This window comes from Saccopteryx leptura, chromosome 6 (assembly GCF_036850995.1).
Source record: "Saccopteryx leptura isolate mSacLep1 chromosome 6, mSacLep1_pri_phased_curated, whole genome shotgun sequence".
Taxonomy (NCBI): Eukaryota; Metazoa; Chordata; class Mammalia; order Chiroptera; family Emballonuridae; genus Saccopteryx; species Saccopteryx leptura.
The window spans coordinates 13,889,089-13,915,126 of NC_089508.1; the positions used below are offsets into that span (position 1 = coordinate 13,889,089).

Sequence of the window (26,038 nt, forward strand, 5' to 3'; positions counted from 1 at the left end):
CTGAGTTACATCTCTGGGGTCTCTGTCAGAGATTTTGAGCTACTAGCTGCTGACCTGAAGACCTCAGACATGTGGGTGAATAAGTTCAAGTCACTGAATGAAGATTTGGAAAGACTTGCATGACAGCAAGCAGAGTTGGCGAGCAAACACAAGTGGGGAGAAATGAAAAAACTTCAACCCGCGGACCAGCTGATTGTCAAAACTTGGAACGTGCTTCCCGTCTCATACTACACACTGCAGCGTGTGAGTATTGCTGTACTGACAATGTTTGGCTCTACATATGCATGTGAGCAGTCTTTTCTCACATCTAAAGAACGTTAAGACCAACCTACGATCACATTTAACGGATGGAAGTCTCAACGCCTGCATGAAGCTTAACCTTACCATGTATCAACCAGACTACAAAGCCATCAGCAAAACTATGCATCACCAGAAGTCGCATTAATGGTAAGAAGTACTTTATTCATCATTGATTAGCAACAGCATAATAATGTTATTAAAAAGAATTCAGAGACTTATTTTACTTTAAAAGTGTTGGTCTTACATAAACTGCACACATTTACTTGTATTTAGTGTTAAACATATTGTATGGCTCTCATGGAATTACATTTCAAAATATGTGGCGTTCATGACTCTCTCAGCCAATAAGGTTCCCGACCCCTGCATTAGAAGCTTGTATAACAGTTTGAAGTTGTCGTGACGGCCAAGTTCACAATGGTGGACTCATCTCATTGAAGAGGGTGTAGACCACTCCAGTACCAGAAGGCTCAAATGACGCGTCCTCTGTGATGCAAGTTGCATAATAAATCATCATGTGCAGCAGGACTGTATTACCATGTGTGACATATTATGATTGATTTGACAGGTGTACCTTAAAAGGGTAGGAAAATTAATAGAAAATGTAAGCATTTATTTTTTTAACTTATATTACACATTTTCATTTCAAAATTATTTTTATTAACATTATTGGTTAATTGGGAGAATAAAGCTTTATTTTTATTTTTTTTTTAAATAAATTTTTATTTTAATGGGGTGACATCAATAAATCAGGGTACATACATTCAAAGAAAACATTTCCAGGTTATCTTGTCATTTAGTTCTGTTGCATACCCATCACCCGAAGCGAGATCATCCTCTGCCACCCTCCATCCAGTTCTCTCTGTACCCCTCCTCCTCCCCCTCTCCCTCCTTCCCTCCCCCCACCTCCCCATAGCCACCACACTCCTGTCCATGCCTCTTAGACTCGCTTTTATGTCCCACCAATGTATGGAATCCTGCAGTTCCTGTTTTTTTCTGATTCGCTTATTTCACCCCGCACAATGCTACCAAGACTCCACCATTCCTCTATAAGTGATCCAATGTCACCATTTCTCCTAGCTGAATAGTATACCATGGTGTATATGTGCCCCATCTTCTTCATCCAGTCCTTTTTTTTTTTTTACAGTGATTAAAAGCCTTTAAGCAAACTCTGTGCCAATACAGCCAAGAAATCCCTAAAAGAGTAGTGTCCTTAACATGTTCCCCAAGTCCAAGTTGGCCCATCACCCATGCCAAATCCCTGAAAATGCAACCCAACCACAGTTCAGTCTGTTAGGAGCTGTCACAGGGAGGAGTCCAGGAAAGTTCCCCACAGGAAAAGTCCGCATGGCACTGGAATTGTTGTCACCATTCTATATTTTGCAGCTCATGTCCAAGTCCCAATGACCGCTGCTTCTAGCTGGTAATGATTCAGGTAGACTGGAAAAAGCCATTTGCAGCATGCGTGGATATGAAGCTTCTGTTCTCCTCTGCCTGGAGAGTTGAGACCAGGTAGCTTTTTCCTGGAGCTCTGTGACTGTGGCCTGGTAAAGAGAACCTTGGGATACACTAAGCTGGGTGGCAAAGGTAGATTCATAATAGAAGTTGGCTAAAGGAGGAAAGAGAGCTCTAAATTAGGAGTAGGTCCCAGCCTGATATTATGGTGGGGCATTGAGGTAGGAGGGATAAGGAAACACTATATATTAAGCAAAGCAGCAGAAAATAGGACTATCAACACCCACAACAGAGATCTTTGAGGGAAGAATAAAAAACCTGACTATTCAGGCAAAACATAGTTAAGTGGGGAGAATAAAGCTTTATATTAGTTATTTTTACCCTCACTTTACTGAAGGAAAGCTAGCCTCGTGGAGTTTTTGTTGTTGGTTTTTGGCGATGTTTTCTGAATGTGGCAAGAATAACCAAGTGGGGAAGGTGGGAGCGATTCCAAAGGAACAAAGACCCAAGAGGTCACGTTGGTTTTCCTGCAACTCTGATCCCTCCCGTCCTGAGTTCGGTGCATAGCTGTCACAGATGCTGATGTCCTGCAAATAAAGTTCAGTTATTTGTAGTGACGTCCTGGCTATGAAGCAATAGAACCGTCCAATGCGTGGGGCTTTCACTTACAAAAATGAAGTGGAAATCCACAAGAATGTTTTGAAAGAAAGCATGTTGGGTTAAAAAGCTGACTGAAGCATATGTTCAGTATTTCACATAGAAACATGAAGGTGTTCCAGGCTTCTTAATAAGCTCACCAAGACCAAAACCCACACACAGCTGCCAGGACCGTGGTGAAGACAGTGTCTAAGGCATTTGCTTGGAAAGGTTGGGTGAATCGCAGCAAAGCAGGTGGCTCAATGCTACTTCCAGGGGCCCTAGCTCAGATGATTCAGGAACTGGCTAAGGACAGGGAAGACTAACTCACAGAGCGATCCAAGCTAGCCCGCTAGGGTGTCTACTGCAGCGTGATCATTTCACTTTATTCCTGTGTATGTGCGGTTGAGCCGCGATGGTGATAGGAAGGAAGAATCCCCATGTTGAGCTTTGTTGCTGCCAACCATAACTAAGTCTAAAGTGTATAAAACGATGAAGGACTACCTCGTCCATCCACACACGTGGTGTAGCATTCCTATTTTGTGGAGGGGGTGTTCTGATGGTGCGGAACGCACCCGGGAGTTGACAGCCCCGATGAAGGGCTCCCGGCAGGATGTAAATCACGGTACTGATTCTCTCACGAGAAAAGTCCTGCGATGGAGACTGTTGGTGGAACTAAACAGGGGCTTAGCGGCATTCTAAAAATCATGAGTTAGATGAAAGCCGGTGTGTTTAATTCTGGATTATTCTCGTGTTACGTGATCCTGCGGAAGGATCACAAACAGCTGCTAGTGTGTGCTGAAGTGTAATGATGATCAAGAAGACAAAAGCTTGAGAACGTTTGATCTCCTGAGCAGTCCAGTGTTTCTGCAAAAGCTGGACAGTGTGCTCCTGGCTTGTTGAAGAAATAAATTGGACAAGCAGTACTCTTATGTATCGAAGATCTTCAGTATTTTTCATGATCTCAGTACGTTCACAAAGGGAGAAAAACACGGTTTTCAATGGCAGATAAGATTAACCCTTTGGATAGTGAGTTTTTTTCATGCTCGCTGACCCCCAGGAGTGAGTTGTTTTTTTTCAAAAAATGAAATTAGTTCCAGTTCCAGGTTTATTAACTTAAAATCATGTTGGTTTGATAACCAGTTTATGGGAACAAGAAGAACATACATTTGCCTTTTTTTAATGTTGCCTTACACATTTTTAAAATAAAAAATTTTGTAAGATTGTACTCTGAATGGTCAGGAGGCACGAGGACATACATGAACGTTCGTACTACTCAAAAGGTTAAAGGGGAAAATGAAAATTAGAAGCTGGGAAGAGCCCTACCTGTGGTGGCGCAGTGGATAAAGAAAGCATCAACCTGGAACGCTGAGGTCGCTGGTCTAAATCCCTGGGCTTGCCCAGTCAAGGCACATACAGGAAGCAACTGCTATGATTAGATGCTTCGTGCTTCTCCCCTCTCTTTTTCTCTCTCTCCCCCTTTCTCCAAAAATTAATAAATAAAAAAAGAAGCTTGGAAGAAAAGTTTCTACAGATTATTATGACACATGTTTCATAATTCAACAATTATCAGTGACACAGGTGGTGATTTTGATATTGCACACCTGTGCAAAGTTATCACAAAACACCTTAGAGTTTGATAAAGCATTTCAAATTTTATTTTCCATCAAAAGAAGATCTATCTCTGTGTAAAAAATAATGCATGGATCCAGACTCCATTTGTTTCATCAAAAGATAATTTAAATTGAACTGTGACTTACAGGCTACATTGCTTGAACTGACTTCTAGTGAAAAAGGCTTTAAAAACATAGTAGCACTTTCTCCACTTTCGATAAAGCTTACAAATGAATCAACTGAACTCACTGAAATTGCTCTAAAATCTCTTCTTCCATTCCATTCTATGAGACTGGCCCCTCCCTCCCTCCCTCCCTCCCTCCTTCCTTCCTTCTCCTCCTCCTCTTCTTCTTCTTCTTCTTCTTATTATTATTATTATTATTAAAATAAAACAGTTTAGATATACATTATCCCTCTACAAGTAGCCTTGTTGGCATCTCATCTAGATTAGTTAAATTATCAAGCAAGAAGCAAGTCAGTTTGTCACATTAAAAACTTTAAATATGTATATACACTGTGCCCATTCAAAGAGCATCTATAGACATTTCATATCGGGATTCATTTTTTTCCCCTCAAAATGAAAAAAAAAGTGTAATAGTGAGCCTGTATATCAATTCTCTGTGTGCATACTTTCAGCGAATGAAAACCATGCACAATTTCATACTTCTTTTCCCTGTTATATTTACCCTGAATATTTATTACAGTATAATTTCTTGTTTGTTGAACTAATAATACAAAATTATAGTTTTTATCTTGTGTGTCTTTTCATTTTGCCTTTCTAGTAATTCATTTTTATTAATTTTTACAAAGTATCAGTTTGCAACAGACTGGAAAATATTTAACAGCATCCTTTACCACAGCGAATTTAAGCAGTGCTGACTTATGGGACTGAATATAAAGTGAGGCTTTCCTTGAACACTTGGCCCTCTGGGAAGAGTTAGTTCTCTTACGATGTCTCTCCGACTACCAACCATGCTCTCGGTTACTTTATTTTGAACAAGAAATAGGTGAGCCCGAAACAGCCTCATTCATTTCAAGGTTGTGATGCTTTCAGAGGTCACCTGATGAAACTGGCAAATAAAGGGGGATAGAAGTTAACACGGATTTCGTTTTCGGGTCCAGTCTTACAAATGTGTAATTTAAAAATCATTTAACAAGCAATGCGGTAAGTGGCTACATATTGGAGATCACAAATGTGTATCGGGGTAAATGGGAAAAAAAACAAAACACACCTTGTATAATGTTATGCAAATAGCTGGTAAGTGGCTTTAAGCAAAAAATTGCTAGTGTCACTAACAGGCATGGCATTAGGAAGTCCTCTTTGCCTGACGACTCTAACCTATGTGAAGATGACATGCCCTGGAAAACAGAGTCAGTGTCTCAAGCTCTGAAAATAACGAAAGCATGTATATGAAGGTGTATGTCAAGAATGCATAAAATTGCACGAGGTGTGACCATGGGGAAAGCAGCACGTGTTGGTTGTGAAGCTGTGATCGCTCAGCCCGGAGCCGCGCTGCCAGGCTCTGACATCACACTGTCTCTTCACAGCCACCTCTTCTCAGGCGCACACTCTCAGGTGCATCCGCGCTGCCAGGCTCTGACGTCACACTGTCTCTTCACAGCCACCTCTCCTCAGGCGCACACTCTCAGGTGCATCCGCGCTGCCAGGCTCTGACGTCACACTGTCTCTTCACAGCCACCTCTCCTCAGGCGCACACTCTCAGGTGCATCCGCGCTGCCAGGCTCTGACGTCACACTGTCTCTTCACAGCCGCCTCTCCTCAGGCGCATGCTCTCAGTTCCCGCGAGGGCTGCCCGGCAACAGCTCCTCACTCCCATTGGCTCTAGCTCCCATCATGTTCTTGGCCCCTCAGGGATCCCAGCTGCAGCCTCCAGCCATGTCCCCAGAGGTCTGGTCTCAGCTTCTCAGGACCCCCGCCAGCCTGCTAGGTCCTAACACCTCAGTCTCTTCCCTTCGTTTCTTCAGCCCTGCCTCCAGTAGGGGCTTCATGTATTCATAATCACGACCATCTTTTTTCATAATCTTTCTTTTTTAAATATTGTCTTGTATTATTTTCAGGTGTGCAGCATTGTGGTTAGATAATCATATACTTTAAGAGTGTTCCCCCCAATATTTTCGATCCACACCTGGCACCATGCATAGTTATTGCCATATTACTGACTAGATTCCCTGTGCTGTACTTCACCTCCTTGTGACTTTTGTAACTACCAATCTGTACGTTTTAATCCCTTCACCTCTAAGCTTTGGAATTTTAGAATTTTTATGGAACAAATCATCCTATTGTTATTTGAAAATGTATTAAATATAGAAATTAACTTGAAATTATCACCATATTTAATGTATGTGTGTATATATTTATATAGATAGATATATATAGATATATATTTATATATATACAGTGTGTCCGTAAAGTCATGGTGCACTTTTGACCGGTTACAGGAAAGCAACAAAAGACTATAGAAATGTGAAATCTGCACCAAATAAAAGGAAAACCCTCCCAGTTTCTGTAGGATGATGTGGCAGCATGTGCGCATGCGCAGATGATGAAATAACACCGTGTATACAGCAGAGCAGCCCACGGTCATTCCAGTCAAGATGTGGACGGTACAGAGGAAAGTTCACTGTGTTCTGTGGCTCGCTAAATTTGAATCCGTGACCAAAGTGCAACATGAATATCGGCGCATTTATAACAAAGCGCCACCACATAGGAATAACATTACTTGGTGGGATAAGCAGTTGAAGGAAACCGGCAGTTTGGTGGAGAAACCCTGTTCTGGTAGGCCATCAGTCAGTGATGAATCTGTAGAGGCTATACGGGATAGCTACCTTAGGAGCCCTAAAAAATCTGTGCGTGAGCCCACATCGAACTGCAACTGAAACTGGGAGAGTTTTCCTTTTATTTGGTGCAGATTTCACATTTCTATTGTCTTTTGTTGCTTTTCTGTGACCGGTCAAAAGTGCACCATGACTTTACGGACACACTGTATATATATATAATTTTTCTGTGTGTGATAGACAGAGAGAGAGAGAGAGAGAGAGAGAGAGAGACAGAGACAGAGAGAGGGACAGATAGGGACAGACAGACAGGAAGGGAGGGAGATGAGAAGCTTTAATTCTTCGTTGCGGCACCTTAGTTGTTCATTCATTGCTTTCCCGTATGTGCCCTGATCAGAGGGTTGCAGCAGACCAAGTGACCCCTCGCTCAAGCCAGCAACCTTGAGTTCAAGCTGGTGAGCCTTGCTCAAACCAGATGAGCCCATGCTCAAGCCGGCAACCTTGGGATTTCGAACCTGGGTCTTCTGCATCCCAGTCCGACACTCTATCCATTGTGCCACTGCCAGGTCAGGCTTGCTTATAATATTTTTGTTTACTTTTTTCTCCTATAAGTTATTTGTGGCTTATTTTTAATTGGGCTGGGATATACCACCTTAGGTTAGTTACTAGTAGGTACTCAATAAATGGGTATTAAATACTGATATATTTTGTCCTTGTTATAAGGGAAATCTATTTCAAAACAAAAGTTTTATAGTTGTTAAGAAGGAATGCTGTTGTTATTTTGGAATATATTTTATATAATAAATATACTTGAACTATTTTTTTTCCAAAATTCTTAGTAGATTCCTTTGAGTTTCCTGGGTTGTATCATCATGACTACAGCAACTAGTGACATTTCTTTTTCTCTCTTTTTTAAAATTTTTAATTAAATGCAGTTAATTAATTTTTTTAACGAGAGAAGAGAGAAATAAGAAGGAAGAGAGATGAGAAGCATCAACTCAGTTGCATCACTTCTGTTGTTCATTGATTGTTTCTCATACATGCCTTGACCAGAGGTTCAAGCCAGTGACCCCTTAGGCTCTTAAGCCAGTGACTTTGGGCTCAAGCCGGTGACCCTGCACTCAAGCTGGTGAGCCTATGCTCAAGCTGGATGAGTCTCGCTTGAGTTGGATGAACTGTACTCAAGCCAGGGACCTCGGGGTTTCCAACCTGGGACCTCAGCATCCCAGGCTGACGCTCTATTCACTGTGCCATCACCAGTCAGGTTTGTTTTTTTTTTAAGTATTGATTTTAGATAGAAAGCAGAAGGGGGAGGGAGCAAGAGAAACATCCATTTGTTGTTACACTTATTTATACATTCATTGGTTGATTCTGATATGTGCCCTGACTGGGGATTGAACCCACAACCTTGACGTATTGGGACAACACTATAGCCAACTGAGCTGCTTGGCCAGGGCCACGTTCCTTTTCTTTTAATTTTTCTTACTTGTTTTTCCTGTCTTAGCACCATGTCAAGATCCTCTAATAATGTATTAAATAACATGTATGATTAAGAGTATCTTCGCTTTGACCTTGTGATTGGGAAACATGACACTACTATTTATATGCACTAAAGACAAATTTGGCTTTTTATTTTAAAGTTTCTGTTCTGTTTATTTTTTTCAGAACTTCAAAACAAGACTTTGTGTTATATTTTATAACATCCCCCTTTAAGCTTCTAATATACAAATAATTATTAGTGACAGCAAAGTATGCTAGGGATGAAGTAACTATAATGTAAAAAGAATGCGTTTCTGTTTTGAGTTAATTTTCACAAAATTTTCATCTTTTGCTCCTGACTTTTCCAAGAGTTTCTTTTTGAGGGGGCTGACCCTCCTTGGTCTTGTTGCTAAGGCTTCCGTAGACTTCACGTTCTCCCCTGGAATCAGCCCTGTCTCTCCTCTGCTCATTCAGCTTCCCCTTGATCCTGTTGCTTTTCATTTCCCCAGTTAGATGCTCTATTGAATCAGTCAGAATTCGAAGTGTCAGGATGTTCCAGGAAAACTTTTCTCCTCTAACCGTTTACTTCCTCATCATGGCTCAAAGCTCAAATTTACGGCTATCTATATAGTATTAATTAAAAATTATTTTATACGCCCTAGCCGGTTGGCTCAGCGGTAGAGCGTCGACCTGGCGTGCGGGGGACCCGGGTTCGATTCCCGGGCAGGGCACATAGGAGAAGCGCCCATTTGCTTCTCCACCCCTCCGCCGCGCCTTCCTCTCTGTCTCTCTCTTCCCCTCCCGCAGCCAAGGCTCCATTGGGGCAAAAGATGGCCCAGGCGCTGGGGATGGCTCCTTGGCCTCTGCCCCAGGCACTAGAGTGGCTCTGGTCGTGGCAGAGCGACACCCCGGAGGGGCAGAGCATCGCCCCCTGGTGGGCAGAGCATCGCCCCTGGTGGGCGTGCCGGGTGGATCCCGGTCGGGCGCATGCGGGAGTCTGTCTGACTGTCTCTCCCCGTTTCCAGCTTCAGAAAAATACAAAAAATATATATATATATATTATTTTATAGTGAAATTCTTTTTAACTCTGATACCAGTGCTTCTGTTAAATTCAAGTTTTGCTAAGGGCTCTTTTCATAAGCACACCCCACCATCTGTGGGAGAACAACATAATTGAGAACTTTAATGGAAAATTTTCAAACGTACTTCCTATATAATTTTGAAGTACTAATATTTTGAAATGTTTTTGAGCCTTCTTTCCCCACTCCTGGATTTGGGGAACGGTCTTTCTGTTATTCTGTGGAGGTCTGGGGAGGACATGCAATGGGATGTTGTGATTAGGGCATTCCAGGTTTTATTCAGTCTGAAATTCTGCATGGCTGCCAAAAGCTTTCGAGTGACTTCACAACAAAGCGATCCCCAGCCCAGAATTTATCCCATATCCCACAGAACTGAGGATGATCGGGGAGCTAGAAATGAGGAGCCCGAAGTCTTGTTCCTATGTCGTGTGTATGTAGCTTCGAGCTGGAGTTATTCTGCAACTTGGCTTTTCTTTGTTTGTTGATAAGTGACCGTGGTGCCGGCCCTGGCCGGTTGGCTCAGCGGTAGAGCAGCGGCCTGGCGTGCGGGGGACCCGGGTTCGATTCCCGGCCAGGGCACATAGGAGAAGCGCCCATTTGCTTCTCCACCCCCACCCCCTCCTTCCTCTCTGTCTCTCTCTTCCCCTCCCGCAGCCGAGGCTCCATTGGAGCAAAGATGGCCCGGGCGCTGGGGATGGCTCCTTGGCCTCTGCCCCAGGCGCTAGAGTAGCTCTGGTCGCTGCAGAGCGACACCCCGGAGGGGCAGAGCATCGCCCCCTGGTGGGCAGAGCGTCGCCCCTGGTGGGCATGCCGGGTGGATCCCGGTTGGGTGCATGCGGGAGTCTGTCTGACTGTCTCTCCTCGTTTCCAGCTTCAGAAGAAAAAAAAAAAAAAAAAAAGAGACCGTGGTGCCTTTTTCATCAAGTCCCCTGGTCTCAGGAAGCCCAGGAATATTAACTGGGCATAGGACTGTGTTAGGGATCCGGAGACCTGGTTTTCTATTCTGGTTTTGTTGCCAGCTGGATACGTACCTTTAGGAAAGTTGCTCTGTGTGCCCGAGGCTCCATTTCCTCATCTGTAAAGTGGCAAGGGCAGGCTGGGTGGTTTCTCAAGTCCCTTACAGGAGAAAGTGAGTAGTGCTATTATTCTAGAGAGAGTCGGAATCTGGAAGTGTGGTAAGCAGGTTAGAAGTGGTCTTTCTCCCAGGGCACCAGAGTGTGTGGGACTGACAGGTGGCGGGTCAGAAGCCTGCCACGCAGCAGGTCACTTTACTGTGCAGGGGGTGGTCGTGGGGCGGGATGCAGAGAAGCAAGGGGGAAGAAAGGACATGAGAAGTTCCCGTCTCGGGCGTTTGTTCTGCTGCGTGCTCCAGAGGTTCGAACTCTGAGCGTGGACTTCAGGGTGTTTCACCCCTTCTGTGGTTTGATTCAAACTAAGAGAAAGGTTTGGTTTGGTTATCTCCTTCCTTCTGAGAGGTATTTTCAGAACAACTTCCATACAGGAACATATTTCTTACTAAAATGGGCCGAGTGCGCCAGTCAGACCACGTAGTCACAGAAAAGAAGGGGCCACCGGGGACTGTGTCCCCAGACAGGACACCCTGGAACCCACTCTTTGCTACAGCTTGGAACACACTTCCTTCTTGAAAAGTTCTATCTGTGACGTCTTTCTTTTCATTCCCTTCTCATAAGCCCGTGTTTTGTCAGCCCTTGGAGTGCTAAACGTTTTTCCTTTGCTGCCCATCACAGGCAAGATGATTTGATCAAGCATGAATTTCCCTCAGCTGTCAGCTGCATGCCAGGGGGAGGGGGCAGAAGCCAGCAGCGAGGCCATGCGCGCGCCGAGGACCTGGCCCTCCGCTCTGTGCCCACGCAGGTGTGGGGAGGGGGGCATCTGGTTCCCAAAGCGACAGATGCTCCTTGTAGAATATTTTGGAAATAGAGAAAAGTAAGAAAAGGGAAATGAAAGCCAACCATGTTTTTATCAAATCAAAGATAATTGTTGTTAATATTTTGGTATTAATTTTTTTCCTGCGTCTCTCCATGTTTTTGTTATTAAAATAAATGAGAGTTTTATAGACCATGCTTCTCAATCGTTTTGGTATTTCCACTTTATAAATAACCCCACATTCAGCATAATGTAGTTATTTCCTTAGAAGTGTTCCTAGATGTGGGAATACCGTATTAGAGAAGATGAATTTATTTTATCATTTCTATCACTCCTAATTCTTCTTATTAAAGCCTGATAAACAAACTACACTCCCTCTCGCAGCATCTCGCCTGCTCCCCACGCTCCTGCCAGTGATTGAATGTTAACTTATTTTTCAAATCTTTGCTGGTCTAATAGGCGAAAACAGGGTCTCATTTTTTGTTTAATTTCGTGGATTGCTAGTAATAGTGAATATTTTTACATGTTTATTAGCTCTTTTTATTTCTTCTTTTGTGAATTATCTAGTCATGCCATTTGCCCATCTTCCCTTCTATAGTGGAAATATGTACCTGTTCCGATCTTTATTATAATTATTTTTCCAGTTTATTGTTATCTTTCTTATTTTTATGACTCTTGATGTGCAGAAATTTTAAGTTTTCATGTATTCAAATCTGTGATAGTTTCCTTCACAATTTATTTCACTGCTTTTATACTAAGAAAGTTTTCCTCATCTAGAAATCAAGTTAATCGTCACTCCCATTTTCTCAGTTGGTTTGAATTGGTGGTTTGACTTTTAAGACTATTCAGCCCTTTAATATATTTGAAATTTATTTTAATAGGAAGCATGGGGTGATCATTTAAACATTTTTGTTTCCAAAAAGCTAGGAAGCTTCCGTTACCACTTGTTAAAGAATCCCTTGAACAAGAATGAATAATGATTCACTGTCCTATTCTGTTCCGAGTTCTTTTACACCCTAGGCTAAGAGCCCTCTCTGTGCTGTCTATTCTGTTCTCTTGGTCTCCTCACTCTCACATCAGGATACACCTTCCCCCAGCCCTCCCCTCACCCCACCTCAGTTCTCATAGTATGTTCTAAAACCTGATAGTCCTTGTTTTCAAATTATCCTCGGCTATTCTTGCCTGTTTATTTTCCAGATGAATGGTGGAATCATTTTTGCAGAGTTCCAAGAACCACCCCTTGGGGTTTTGATGAAAATTGCATTCAACCTATAAATTAATTGGGAAGAATTTGGCATCTTTCCAGTGTTCAGTCTTTCCATCCAGGAACACACATATGGCACGTCCCTCCGCATTTTCAAATATCCTTTGTATGTCTCACTGGAATTCTGTAGTTTTCTTTATAGAAACTCAACACATTACTTACTAAGCTATTCCCGGATTATTTTATATTTTGGCCCTATATTTTCATGGAATCTTCTTCCCTTTTGGTTTAGATCCACTATTTTAACATTTTTATTTATTTTTAAAATTTATTTTTTAATTCTAGTGGACATACAATCTATTAGTTTCAAGGGTGCAGCATAGAGAGTCAACATTTCTATAGCTGACAAAGTGATCACCTCAATAGTAACTGTCATCATACATAGTTATTATGATATTATTGACTGTATTCCCCAGGCGGTAGTTACATCCTTGTGAAATTATTTTATAACTCGAAGTTTATACTTCTTAATCCCCTTCCCTTTTCCACCCACCCCTTCTGGCAACCATCAGTTTGTTCTCTATGAGCTCGTTTCTATTTTTAGTTTCACCCCCCCCCCCCAGTGATTGCCAAGAACTGACAGGAATCTAAGTGAAAAGCATATTTGCCTCTTTCCAAGCTTATGAACTCTATGAGATTCAGAACTGGAACCCATCTTAAATATGTTGTCTTTTTATATATGATAAACTTGAGGTCATGAAAGGTAAAATAATTTATGCAAATATCATGTAACTTGTTAAGAGAGTACCCAAATAGATGAGTACGTCTATGCATCCCTGTTCTGTGTCTCAAGCACATGTCCAGCTGAAACATCCCAAAGCTCATCGCCCTTCGGATTCTAGGCAGAACCCTTCCGTGGCTTACAAGGTGCTGGGCACCTTCCCTGCACTCCCCTCTCCCCTCACTCTGCCCCCTGCTGGTGCTCACTCTGTGCTGTGGCCGCATTGCCTTCTCTCCCTTCCTTGAAAGTACCTTGCTCTCTCCTGCCAGGAGCCGCTTGCACAGGCGCCCTCTGCTCGGGAAGCTCTTTCCCGACCTTCACCTCCCAGTCACCTCCCTGCTCACCCTTCCGTTGTCAGCCCCCTCTGCACCCCCAGGGCTGCCCCCTGACCTCCGCGCCCGTCCCTCGGTCCTGCCCTCTCACAGGGCCTTCTACCCTCTGCCCCCTGACCTCCGTCCTGCCCTCTCACAGGGCCTTCTACCCTCTGCCCCCTGACCTCCGTCCTGCCCTCTCACAGGGCCTTCTACCCTCTGCCCCCTGACCTCCGTCCTGCCCTCTCACAGGGCCTTCTACCCTCTGCCCCCTGACCTCCGCGCCCGTCCTCGGCCCTGCCCTCTCACAGGGCCTTCTACCCTCTGCCCCCTGACCTCCATCCTGCCCTCTCACAGGGCCTTCTACCCTCTGCTCCCTGACCTCCGCGCCCGTCCTCGGCCCTGCCCTCTCACAGGGCCTTCTACCCTCTGCCCCCTGACCTCCGCGCCCGTCCTCGGTCCTGCCCTCTCACAGGGCCTTCTACCCTCTGCCCCCTGACCTCCGCGCCGTCTCTCGGTCCTGCCCTCTCACAGGGCCTTCTACCCTCTGCCCCCTGACCTCCGCGCCCGTCCCTCGGTCCTGCCCTCTCACAGGGCCTTCTACCCTCTGCCCCCTGACCTCCGCGCCCGTCCCTCGGTCCTGCCCTCTCACAGGGCCTTCTACCCTCTGCCCCCTGACCTCCGCGCTTGTCCCTCCATCCTGCCCTCTCACAGGGCCTTCTACCCTCTGCCCCCTGACCTCCGCGCTTGTCCCTCCATCCTGCCCTCTCACAGGGCCTTCTACCCTCTGCCCCCTGACCTCCGCGCTTGTCCCTCCATCCTGCCCTCTCACAGGGCCTTCTACCCTCTGCCCCCTGACCTCCGCGCCCGTCCCTCGGTCCTGCCCTCTCACAGGGCCTTCTACCCTCTGCCCCCTGACCTCTGCGCCTGTCCCTCTCACAGGGCCTTCTACCCTCTGCCCCCTGACCTCCGTCCTGCCCTCTCACAGGGCCTTCTACCCTCTGCCCCCTGACCTCCGTCCTGCCCTCTCACAGGGCCTTCTACCCTCTGCCCCTGACTCCATCCTGCCCTCTCACAGGGCCTTCTACCCTCTGCTCCCTGACCTCCGTCCTGCCCTCTCACAGGGCCTTCTACCCTCTGCCCCCTGACCTCCATCCTGCCCTCTCACAGGGCCTTCTACCCTCTGCCCCCTGACCTCCGTCCTGCCCTCTCACAGGGCCTTCTACCCTCTGCCCCCTGACCTCCGTCCTGCCCTCTCACAGGGCCTTCTACCCTCTGCCCCCTGACCTCCATCCTGCCCTCTCACAGGGCCTTCTACCCTCTGCTCCCTGACCTCCGCGCCCGTCCCTCGGTCCTGCCCTCTCACAGGGCCTTCTACCCTCTGCCCCCTGACCTCTGCGCCTGTCCCTCTCACAGGGCCTTCTACCCTCTGCCCCCTGACCTCCGTCCTGCCCTCTCACAGGGCCTTCTACCCTCTGCCCCCTGACCTCCATCCTGCCCTCTCACAGGGCCTTCTACCCTCTGCCCCCTGACCTCCGTCCTGCCCTCTCACAGGGCCTTCTACCCTCTGCCCCCTGACCTCCATCCTGCCCTCTCACAGGGCCTTCTACCCTCTGCCCCCTGACCTCCATCCTGCCCTCTCACAGGGCCTTCTACCCTCTGCCCCCTGACCTCCGCGCCCGTCCCTCGGCCCTGCCCTCTCACAGGGCTTTCTACCCTCCTGGGGGGCACTCAGCACACTGGCAGTTTTACTCCGTGCATGGTTATTTCTCTCTCTCCCTGGCTGGACCAAAGTTGCCAGGGAACTGTTTCTTCCTGCTCACCCCTGCATCCTCAGAACCCGATGGATCTGGCTGGCCCATCAGGGGCTCCTGGTTTGTCTGATGAATGAGTAAATGAACTCAAGACCCTATTTCTAAAAAGAAAAATGCATAAATGAATGTGTTCATTGACACATTTATAATAGCACGTGGACTGGGGTTTTTAAAAGTCAAACAAATAAGGAAATTGTTATAAATCCATTTGATAAAATTATTATAGCAACATTAATGAAAATGATAAAGACTCTAACGGTGGGGGGGAAATGTTTATATTATGTTTAGAATAGCAGGAGAGAAAATGTTTTTGTGTTAATAAGAAGGAAAGGTGCCGGCCCTGGCGAGCTGGCTCAGCGGTAGAGCGTCGGCCTAGCATGTGGAAGTCCTGAGTTCGATTCCTGGCCAGGGCACACAGGAGAGGCGCCCATCTGCTTCTTCACCCCTCCCCCTCTCCTTCATCTCTCTCCCTCTCTCTCTCTCTCTTCCCCTCCCTCCTTTGGAGCAAAGATGGCCCGGGCGCTGAGGATGGCTCCATAGCTTCTGCCTCAGGCGCTAGAATGGGTGTGGCCACAACAGAGCAACGCCCCAGATGGGCAGAGCATCGCCCCCTGGTGGCCATGCCGGGTGGATCCTCGTCAGGCACATGCAGGAGTCTGTCTGACTGCCTCTCCACTTCTAACTTTGGAAAAATACAAAAAAAAAACAACAAAAAGGAAAGGTGCCAAAATGACCATAGCAATTGGTTTAAGATCAAGGGATGGTGAGTGATTGTGTCTTTTCTCCCATCTCCAGACTTTCCTGTTCACATGTGCACGTTTTCAGCACGTGTTTCTTGAATACCAGTGTGTGACAGGCACTGTGTCAAGTGCTAAGAAAAGCACAGTGAACAAGGTAGATGTGCAAATATACAGCCAAGTGAGCTGGAAACCAATAGGAATCATAACCCCAGCAGTCCAGTGTTCATGGGCTGTTGCTGTCTTTGAGAAATCATGGGTTCCTTCTCCACGGTGTGTACCAGAGGCTAAAAAAAGTATTTTGGGGGTTGGAGCCATAATTATTAGTGCATTAAAATTTTAATTGTGCTGAAAATTGTAGGAGTAATACACCTTTTTTCTTTAGTTTTTAGGCTCTTAAGATGATTTCCTAAATTGTCACTACAATCCCTAACCACTGCTTCCCAAAAGGTAGACTGGCCACTTTAGGAGGAGAACGCCTGGGGTCAGGATGGGCTTTTCCTGTGCAGGTGATCGTTAGGACGCCTCTGCTGCCTCCCCACCTCAGACTCACTCCCAAATATTCGGTGCTGAGGACCCACTTATAGGGGGAAAGCAGATACGGACACATTCTCTCGGTTTCCTCTCCTCATACTTATGTACTCAGTGGCTGTGCCTCTGAGCTTGGGCATAACGTAAATACTTAATGTGTTCAGTAAATATCCTGAAATAGCCTCTTTGCATTGTCTCTAGAAGGACACGAACCTTGTAACTCACTTAGCCAGCGCAGATCAACACGCAATGGCTCTAAGGATGATCGGCTCTTTCTTAGTGGCTGAGATGCCGTAATCAATGAGGTGGCCCTGCCTGGAGGCACAGGAGACTAGGTCCTTGGCAGACAGTGTCATGCTGCCCGGGGCCAGTCATTTGAATCCCTGAATTTGGTGTTAGTGAGGCCATATCTGGAAAAGCACAGTTTCTCCCCAAGACTAGGAAGAGCCCCCAACACCTCCAATGTCCCTTAGTGATTTACACATTATTGAAACCCTTCAGCCTAAAACTTCTAAAGATGCTTCTCCCTACCTCACCCCCTAGCCCACCCACTAAGGCATATAAATGCCCATGCCAGCTTCCCACACAGTGGGCACTTGCTGCAGGAATGATTCTCGGTGCTGAGCAGGAGGGGAGCAGCCTGTCAGGGTTGGGTTGGGCGTGCCAGATGCAGTTTGTGAGACTTCATAAAGTGGGGTCTGTCCCCTTCCTTCCCCACCCCTACACCACCGTGAGAATCGTTATTTCAAGGACAGAGAACAAGTCCCGTGTTCTGGCTGGTGTATGAAGAAGCCCTTCCAAGTGTCCATCTAAAATGTCCTCCCTGCACTTGTACTTGGAGTTTCTTGGTCTTAGCCAAGGATTTGATTAATTTGGCCATGTTGACATTCTCCGTGCATTTCATAATTTTCTAAACACTTGTCACGTTCCCCCCTGAACTTCCATTTCTTTCTACTGAAGTTTTCCTATTAACGGCCCTGGTGGCCATCCTATTTGGTGTGATTTTGTGCTTATAGGTGGGCTTTGATTAATAGAGTGCTTCCGATAATCTGAGAGAATTGTTTTTATTATAAAATATTCCTTTTTTATGTTGTTCATCACTGCCCACAGGCCCAGAGGTTTTAAATGCTGTGAGCATGTTGTAAACAGAAACATAAATAATTTATTATAATTATGCTGAAACGAAAGCCAGATTTTTCTATTGGCTCAGTGATGCACATCAATGAGAAATGGACTGGGGTATAAAAACCTTATTTTCCCAAATGTTTTACTGAACACGAAAGTGTAAACAGTAATAAAATAAAATAAAATACAATTCTTAATTTTTGTAAATTTCAGCATCCTCATTTAATGAAAAACGTGACCTGATAGAATTTTCAAATAAAGTTCTTAGAACCACACTATGTAAAGTAAATCCCTTGGATTACTGGGGAGACTCTGCCAAGCTGGTGTGAGACCATGGGCCAGGGTGTGGGCATGGCACAGCCCCTTGGTGGCTGTCAGGTCCTGCACACACCTTTGAAATAGGAGTGCTTTCAATTAGATAGAGCGATAGTCTTTGTCTCTATTCTTATATTACGGTCATTCCAACGGCTAGAGCTCCCAGTCGTGTCTTGTCTAACTGCAGGGGAGGCTTAGCTATGGGGTTTAGGGATGCTCTCGGGAAGAGGAGGAAGGAAGTTTTGTTGGACATATGTCAGGCTCTGCCGTGGAATCCCAGAATGGGTAGTCAATTTTCCTGGCTCCTGTCTTACCAACCGAGTTCATCCTGCCCGTTGGAAATGATTCCTTCAACCTTTGCTGGATTCCTGTGTCTACATATCCTGGGTGCTGTTCTCATTCATTGTTTTCCTGGGTCATAATCATACTGTTTCCATTAGCCAGGCTTTATGTTTTGGTTTTGTTTTGATATGACTATTTTCTTTAATCTTTTCTTTTCTTAAATGAGAAGCAGGGAGGCAGAGAGACAGACTCCCATATGCACCCCAACCGGATCCACCTGGCAAGCCCCCTACTGGACAGTGCTCTGCCCATCTGGGGCCGTTGCTCTACTGGTTGGCAAGTGAGCTGTTTGAGCACCTGAGGTGAGGCCATGGAGCCATCCTCAGTGCCAACTTGGTCAGACTGAGCCATGGCTGTGGGAGGGGAAGAGAGACATGGGGGGGGGGGGGTGGAGAAGCAGATGGTTGCTTCTTCTGTGTGCCCTGACTGGGAATCGAACCTGGAACATCCACACACCAGACCAAAGCTTTATATTGAGCCAACCGGCCAGGGCCTGAATCTTCTGACATATTTACTTTTTTTCAGATAAACGTCAGGTTCAGTTTACCAAATTTCCTTTAAAAAGGAAAAAAAAATAAGCAAACAAAAACATTACAATCTCTGTATCCTATTAAAAACATATTCCACTTGAAGAACACAGTTGGTGTCTTCCTACTCCAAGGAACTATGCTTTTGAAATAGCAAGCTTCCTATCAAACAGTGGATAACAGTGTTATTCACAGGGCACTGATAAATGGTTTGATGTTGGTAGTTCATGTTTTGACTTTAGCTCTATTGGTTGCATTAGCAAAATGAAGCTCATTAAGCCTTATTCTTTTAGTCTCGTCTCTCCAAGCCTCTGAACCCGCTAATACTCAGCTTTCTTGTCTGGAAGGATGTAATCTTGCCTACATTACACTTGAAAGTTCAGCTCGTTCCTAAACCTCCAGTCAAAGATGCAAACTTGTTGCTTTCTGAAAGCCACATCTGCGCCCTGAGCCATCACACCATCTGTTAAAGTGGCCAGAGTTCATTTTATTGCCTCCTTTGTGGAAGGACTTGTACTGAAAAGTGTGTGTTATTGAAAACATAATTTTCCTCATCATTATGCTTTCTTTCCAGCCAGATCATAACCTGCCAGAAATCTATTGAGCATAGAGTGAAAAGCTCTTCAGAATAGCTGTTCTTAAGAGATTAAATGATTGCCATCTCTGTCCCATTTCTTTTATCTCATAATCAAGTTCAAGATGGTACTAGATATCTCAGCTGAAGTGATTATATATTTGAAATAGAAATGGCTTTATCTCCATTCATATTTCACACTGTGGAAGGTAGGATCGGGGTTTTTTCCCCCTTATTTACATTTAGATATGTTTATGGTACTTGACAACATTTCACAGGATTAAAGAATCAAACTGTTTTTCAAAGGCTAAGAATGGCCAGGAGGGGTTGCATTACTTTTTAAAATTTTTCTGTGTACAAAGTCACTCGATGTATATGAACACCCAGATTTGACCCTTCAAAGTGTAGAGCTGTATTGAATCTTAGTCATCACAGCCCGGTCGTTCAACTCGACAAGTGAGGAGCTTGAGATTTATAGCAGCTAAGAGACTTGCCCAGGGTCACACAGCTCAACAGCAGCCTCGCTGAGATGACAGCTTGCAGCCAGGCCATGTCCGCTGGGCCACACTGCCTCCTTGCCATGTCCAGAGAATTCATGTTACGCAGATACAGCGTGGGGGAAGGACACAAGCCCTTGTCACTCAAGGCTTTTTATGACTAGTTCAAAGTTGTTCGCTTTTGTTCTTTATCTTTAAAGCTGCCTGATCTGTGCTATTTTCTTACAGCCAAGTTCCTCTCCCGGGGAGCCAAACTGAGAAAAAAAGATCATGTCACTCGTTACGAGCAGCTCTGCTAAAACATTTGCGAGAGGAGGAAGGACCAGGAAACCATTTGCCGGAAATGAGACTCCAGGCTTTATGTTGATTGCATTTATCTGGGTGCCCGCAAGTGGTCAATAGTCAGGCATGCTGAAATTACATTCTTTCCTCCTTTTAAAATATTTCTAGCTTTAAATAAGACTCCTCATTTTTAAAACCTAGTCAATAGGGAAAAGTGAGTCATTATTTACGGTTAATCACTTTTGCCAGCTGTGAATGCATTTCACAGTCATTTTTTACTTTTTTTTTTTTCTTTCTTGGACTGGGGAATCTATCCTGTCACTCGTTAGGGGAAAAAACCATATTGGTCCCATCCGTAGCCTCTTTTAGCACGTAATCACAGTGAAGGCACTGTGGACAGAGACTTGTCTTGGATTCGGGAAGGAAGTTGCTTCTTTAGAATGCAGAACTATGGAGGATAATCCACAATCTTGTGATAGTACCTAAAGAGACATCTGACTTATTTTAGAGTTCCTTTCAGAATGGAATAATCATTTCTTTCATTTTTCTGAAGCTGGAAACAGGGAGAGACAGTCAGACAGACTCCCGCATGTGCCCGACCGGGATCCACCCGGCACGCCCACCAGGGGGCGACGCTCTGCCCACCAGGGGGCGATGCTCTGCCCCTCCGGGGCGTCGCCATGTTGCGACCAGAGCCACTCTAGCGCCTGAGGCAGAGGCCACAGAGCCATCCCCAGCGCCCGGGCCATCTTTGCTCCAATGGAGCCTTGGCTGCGGGAGGGGAAGAGAGAGACAGAGAGGAAAGCGCAGCGGAGGGGTGGAGAAGCAAATGGGCGCCTCTCCTGTGTGCCCTGGCCGGGAATCGAACCCAGGTCCTCCGCACACTAGGCCGACGCTCTACCGCTGAGCCGGTTCGTCGCAGATGGGATGCCTGGTGCATCGGGACACTTACTTGTCAGTAGTAGGAAGTCCATCTTGGACGGCCTTACCCAACCCGGGAACTCCAGCTTCAGGAGTGGTTTGATTAGGCCGTAACTCACTCTGCTGTTCTTCTGACTCTTCCCCTCACTGTGTATAACTCCATTCTCAGGCTGATAACTGACACTTGAAAATGTGTGCATAAATTTTTAGATCAAGGCCCCGTTGGATCATAGAACTGTTGTGGAGATTGCACCCTGGTGGCAGGAAAAGGACTGCCGTCACACCAAGCCTCACTTCTGCATCCGAACTGTCCAAAGAAAGAGCTCCTTCTTCAACTCACAAACAAAATTCTTATATTGGTGCCAAGGGAGGATGCCGTGTACTGATTGGCTTAGGCCAACCAATCCTTGAACCATCACTATGGTAAGGAGGGTGGGATTACAATGATTGGCTTAGGCCAGTCCAATCCCACTCCTGGAGCTTGGGGTGCTGATCCATCCACAGCAGTCCCACAGCTGCTGCCTAGCACAGGGAGTCAGGGGAGATGCTGGGAAGTAACGTCCAGTGTCCACTGCGTCTTTCATCTAGTAGGCTGAGCCAGGTCCTAATGAGGCCCGAGTTTGCCTGGCTTGTGCCATTCTCGGTTCATGGTCTGGGCATCCTTTCGCCCTTCACGGCTCATCCTAAACGACCAAATCTGCCACCTGCTCACGGCCAGTCCATGGTTTGCCTGTGCATCCAAAAGGCAGAAGAGCTCTCTTATATTCAGCAACGTGATGTCCTCATGCTGAAGGAACACTTAAAGTCTAATGATACTATGTATTGTTAACAGACTAAATATTATTAAATAAGAGAAGCATATTAGAGAAGACTGCTGATCTCTTTTTTCTAGTTAACTCTGGTATTTCAATTGCCTAGAACTTCAAAATTAGAGCCCTTCATAAAGGCAATATTTAATTTGCTCTTAAAATCATTTTCCAAATCAGAGAATAGATCGTTTCAAGTAGTGAGATCCCTTTCACCTGAATGAGAATCCGAATAACATGGACATGCTATTGCTGATGGCAATTTAAAATGCCCCGTGAGAACATCATCCCTCAAAGAACCGCTCTGTCTTAGCTGGCGTTCCTCCTCGAAATGAGAGCTTAGGGTAGGTGAGGGATTGCGTGCAGGCTGACTGTTCGGGAGATAACCTCAGTGAGCAAGGGTGAATCAGAGAATGAGGGACAGCCAACTCAACGGTCTGTTACCGAGTCTGGTACTTCTGTGAGCGACCAGAGCCCGATCCCACCAGAACCATGAGCCGAGAGAACCACCTCTAGTTGTCCATGGGAGGGACAGAAGGACGGACAGAGCATGTGCCCATCGGCACCTGTTCCCTCTTTGGTCAAGGGTTGCCTGTGGGACCAACTCCTTCTTTTTTCATACTTCCAGATCTTTCAGGTCTTTGTGAGGGCCACACCCAGATGTTAGAGCAGTCCCAGGCAAACAGCAAGAGGTCCCTGGTGCAGGGTGCGACCGAGGGGAGGGACCCAGGCAGTGGTTGGAGTAAAAGATGGCGGCGAGTGTGAGAGGCAGGGCACTATGAGAGTCCAACACACACACTGAACCCAGGAGCCTAGACAAGGCCAGGAGTCGTCTACATCCCTCCTTTATCTTTCCTGCCTGTCCGAATGGCTTTTCCTCACACATGCCTTTAAAAAGGTAAAATTAATAAACACATTACCAACTGAACTGAGGCGAGCCTGGCAGAACGCTCATCAACAAAGAGGCAAGCACGCCGGTGGGAAGAACCAGCGGGGTCCTCGGGAGAGAAGGCTGCTTGTGGGAGAAGCTGTCATCACCACGTCTTCAATCGGCCGGTCCTCTCATCCCCAGCAGGGGCTCCTTGCTTGGAGGGTAATTTTTACTCTCGCTGTTCCGTCAAGATGACAGCTTTGTCCCTAATGTAATGGCAGTTTTGACTTTAGTTTAAATTATTCTGTAAAGAATCAAAGAGAAGGAGATTCTCGCTCCCTTTTCCCCACCCCCAAAATTCCACCAAGAAAACTTTTCTCATTGGAATCTCTGCCCCCACATTAAATTTCTCATTTATGTTTCTGGTGGATCAATAATGCGTCAACTCTCAAAGCCCTGTGTGACTCTCACAGTGACTCAAAATAATTGCTGTCTGTCAGTGTATTTGCGGGGGATACAGATACATCCGCCTGTCACTGGCTCTGTTATCACCACCAGGAGCTGGCCTCTCAAGCAGGGTGTCCTCTGGGCTCATTCAAACCCTTAGTGATGGCGACGCAGAGTGGGGAGGCAATTACCTGCATAATCCATCCAGGAAACATGGAGGCCTCTGCTACCTCTGAAATCACTAGTTTAAAAACAAAGACAATAAACCTTTAAAGCAATTTTTTTAAGGATGTGCAGGTGTAGCTGGAATGTTCCAAAGAATCACCTCCAATCTTGGTTCCTCTAGCTCAGTTGTTTTCAACCAGGAATGATTTTGTCCCCTGGGGGACACTTGGCAATATCTAGGGACAGTTCTGGCTATCACAACTGGGGATGGGGTAAGGTGCTACTGGCATCTAGTGGGTAGAAGCCAGGGACGCTGTTAAACATCCTACAGTGCCCAGGACAGCCCCCTCTGCCCCCCCCCCCCCACGGAATTATCGGCCCAAACGTCTGCAGTGCTGGGGTTGTGAAAAGCTCTGCTCTAGCTATTGAGGGTTTATACTTGAGAGATAAGGTCACTTGTTTAGAAAATTCAGCCTAAAAATAAAGATAATATTTTTTTAGTTGTAAAAGATATCACTGTTAAAGACTATTTTAAGACAAATTACTCATAAGACAAAGTTTCTCTTTAGCATATAACCTTCAGTTTCTAACCAAATAAATATGGATTTGTAGGCTCTGGCCAGTTGGCTCAGCGGTAGAGCATCGGCCTGGCATGTGGAAGTCCCGGGTTCGATTCCTAGGCAGGGCACACAGGAGAAGCGCCCATCTGCTTCTCTACTCTTCCCCCCCTCTTTCCTCTCTATCTCTCTCCACCCCTCTGGCAGCCAAGGCTCCACTGGAGCAAAGTTGGCCCGGGCACTGAGGATGGCTCCATGGCCTCCGCCTCAGGTGTTAGAATGGCTCCCGTTGCAGAGGAGCAATGCCCTAGATGGGCAGAGCATCGCCCCCTGGTGGGCATGCCTGGTGGATCCTGGTCAGGCACATGCGGAGTCTGTCTCACTGCCTCCCCACTTCTAACTTCAGAAAACACACACACACACACACACACACACACACCACCACCACCACCACCACCACCACACACCACACAAAGAAAATATGGATGTGTATAAGATAGCAATTATAATATATGTACTAGTTTGTATCCTTGTTTCCACTCATAAGTGTTTCTTCTATAGTCTTGATATAATTTTAATAAAGAATATTTCATTGTTTCAATGTAATGAAATTCAATCATTTCCTCTTTGTTTTTCTTTTCCTTTCCTTTCTTTTCTTTTCCTTTCCTTTCCTTTTCTTTCCTTTCCTTCCCTTCCTGTTTCCTTTCCCCTTCCTTTTCCCTTTCCCCTTCCTCTTCCCCTTCCTTTTCCCCTTCCCTTCCCTTCCTCTTCCCTTTCTTTCCCCTTCCCCTTTCTTTCCTTCCTTTCTTTCTTTTGGACAAAAACAATTATTCCAGTCAGTGTGCCATCTGGCTTTGGAGAGCTGGCCATGGGGTACTCTCAACTTATTTCACAGCAAAAACTATTTCCTAAGAAATAACTACTTTTAAAACATTACAAGAAATTGTTATGATGTAAATATTTTTGTCCAAAAAAAGACCCATTTACTACTTGTGAGAAACATTCACTATTTACATATTTTTTAAATTAAAAAAGCAACACCTATGTTTCTCTTCAGACTGTATGAGAGCAGCACGGTGGCTGAACCTGCTGAGGGATTCGCAGTGGCTCCCGCACGGCGGGGACACCGAGCTTCGGGTCACCAGAGCACATCCAGTCGGGGCGTCGACGTCCACGCAGCATCACAAAAAGGAGAGAACAAAATCCTGCCTAACAAATCAGGATGTAAAAGAGGCAAATGCTAGAGCTCATGCTGATGAAAGTAATTATAACCACTTATATGATGAGTCAGAAAATGTATTTTAACAGATATGGAAACTGGTGGAACTCAGCTGAACAGATGGGTCTAGTCCTGCCTGAGATTCTCAATGAATCCCAGTGTCGTGCAAGGTCTTCCTACGCCTCTAAGTCTCGATGGTATTGCCCGGAACCACTATTCCACACCCTGTGGGGTTCTGAAGCACTTCCCCAGATTTTTTGCAAAGTTCTGGAAACTTGAATAGCACGGGTTTGAACAGCACAAGTCCATTTATACGTGGATCATTTTCAATAAACACTGTAAATGTAATTTCTAATTCTCTTCCTTGTGATTTTCTTAATAAATTTTCTTTTCTCTAGCTTACTTTATTCTAAGAATACCATGGATAATACATATAACATACAAAATCTGTGTTTGACTGTCTGTGTTCTCGGTAAGGCTTCCAGTCAATAGTAGTCTGTCAGTAGTTACGTTTTGGGGGGAGTCAAGTTATACACAGATTTTTGACAGCATGGGGTAGGGGTGTCAGCGCCCCTAACACCCAGGTTGTTCACCAGCCGACTTATCTACAGCCACGTGTCTGGTGAACAAGTTACTTACCTGGATTGAAGTGCTCAGGCTTCAACGGTAGGGCACGTCAGTCTACCGTTCTGCCTTGGTGTCCAGTTTCCTGCTCTTTATCTCTAAATTGCTCAGCCTGCCACTCAAGGGATCCACTTCCCTCCACTGC

General features: G+C 45.7%; 1 protein-coding gene across 4 annotated transcripts in view; it reads left to right on the forward strand.

Moving 5' to 3' along the window:
• Positions 1-26,038, forward strand: part of EFCAB11 (EF-hand calcium binding domain 11) — a 136,384-nt gene that overhangs the window by 106,987 nt on the left and 3,359 nt on the right. Inside the window, exons 6-7 of one of the 4 annotated variants that reach the window (XM_066388262.1) lie at positions 21,415-21,627; positions 25,108-25,177. The exons of 2 other annotated variants lie outside the window; for them this stretch is intronic. In XM_066388262.1, coding sequence (XP_066244359.1) covers positions 21,415-21,627; position 25,108 — 214 coding nt within the window. In that variant the 3' untranslated portion in view covers positions 25,109-25,177. Of the gene's footprint in view, positions 1-21,414; positions 21,628-25,107; positions 25,590-26,038 lie in introns of those variants that run through there. One more of the 4 variants, XM_066388263.1, reaches the window with a different exon arrangement.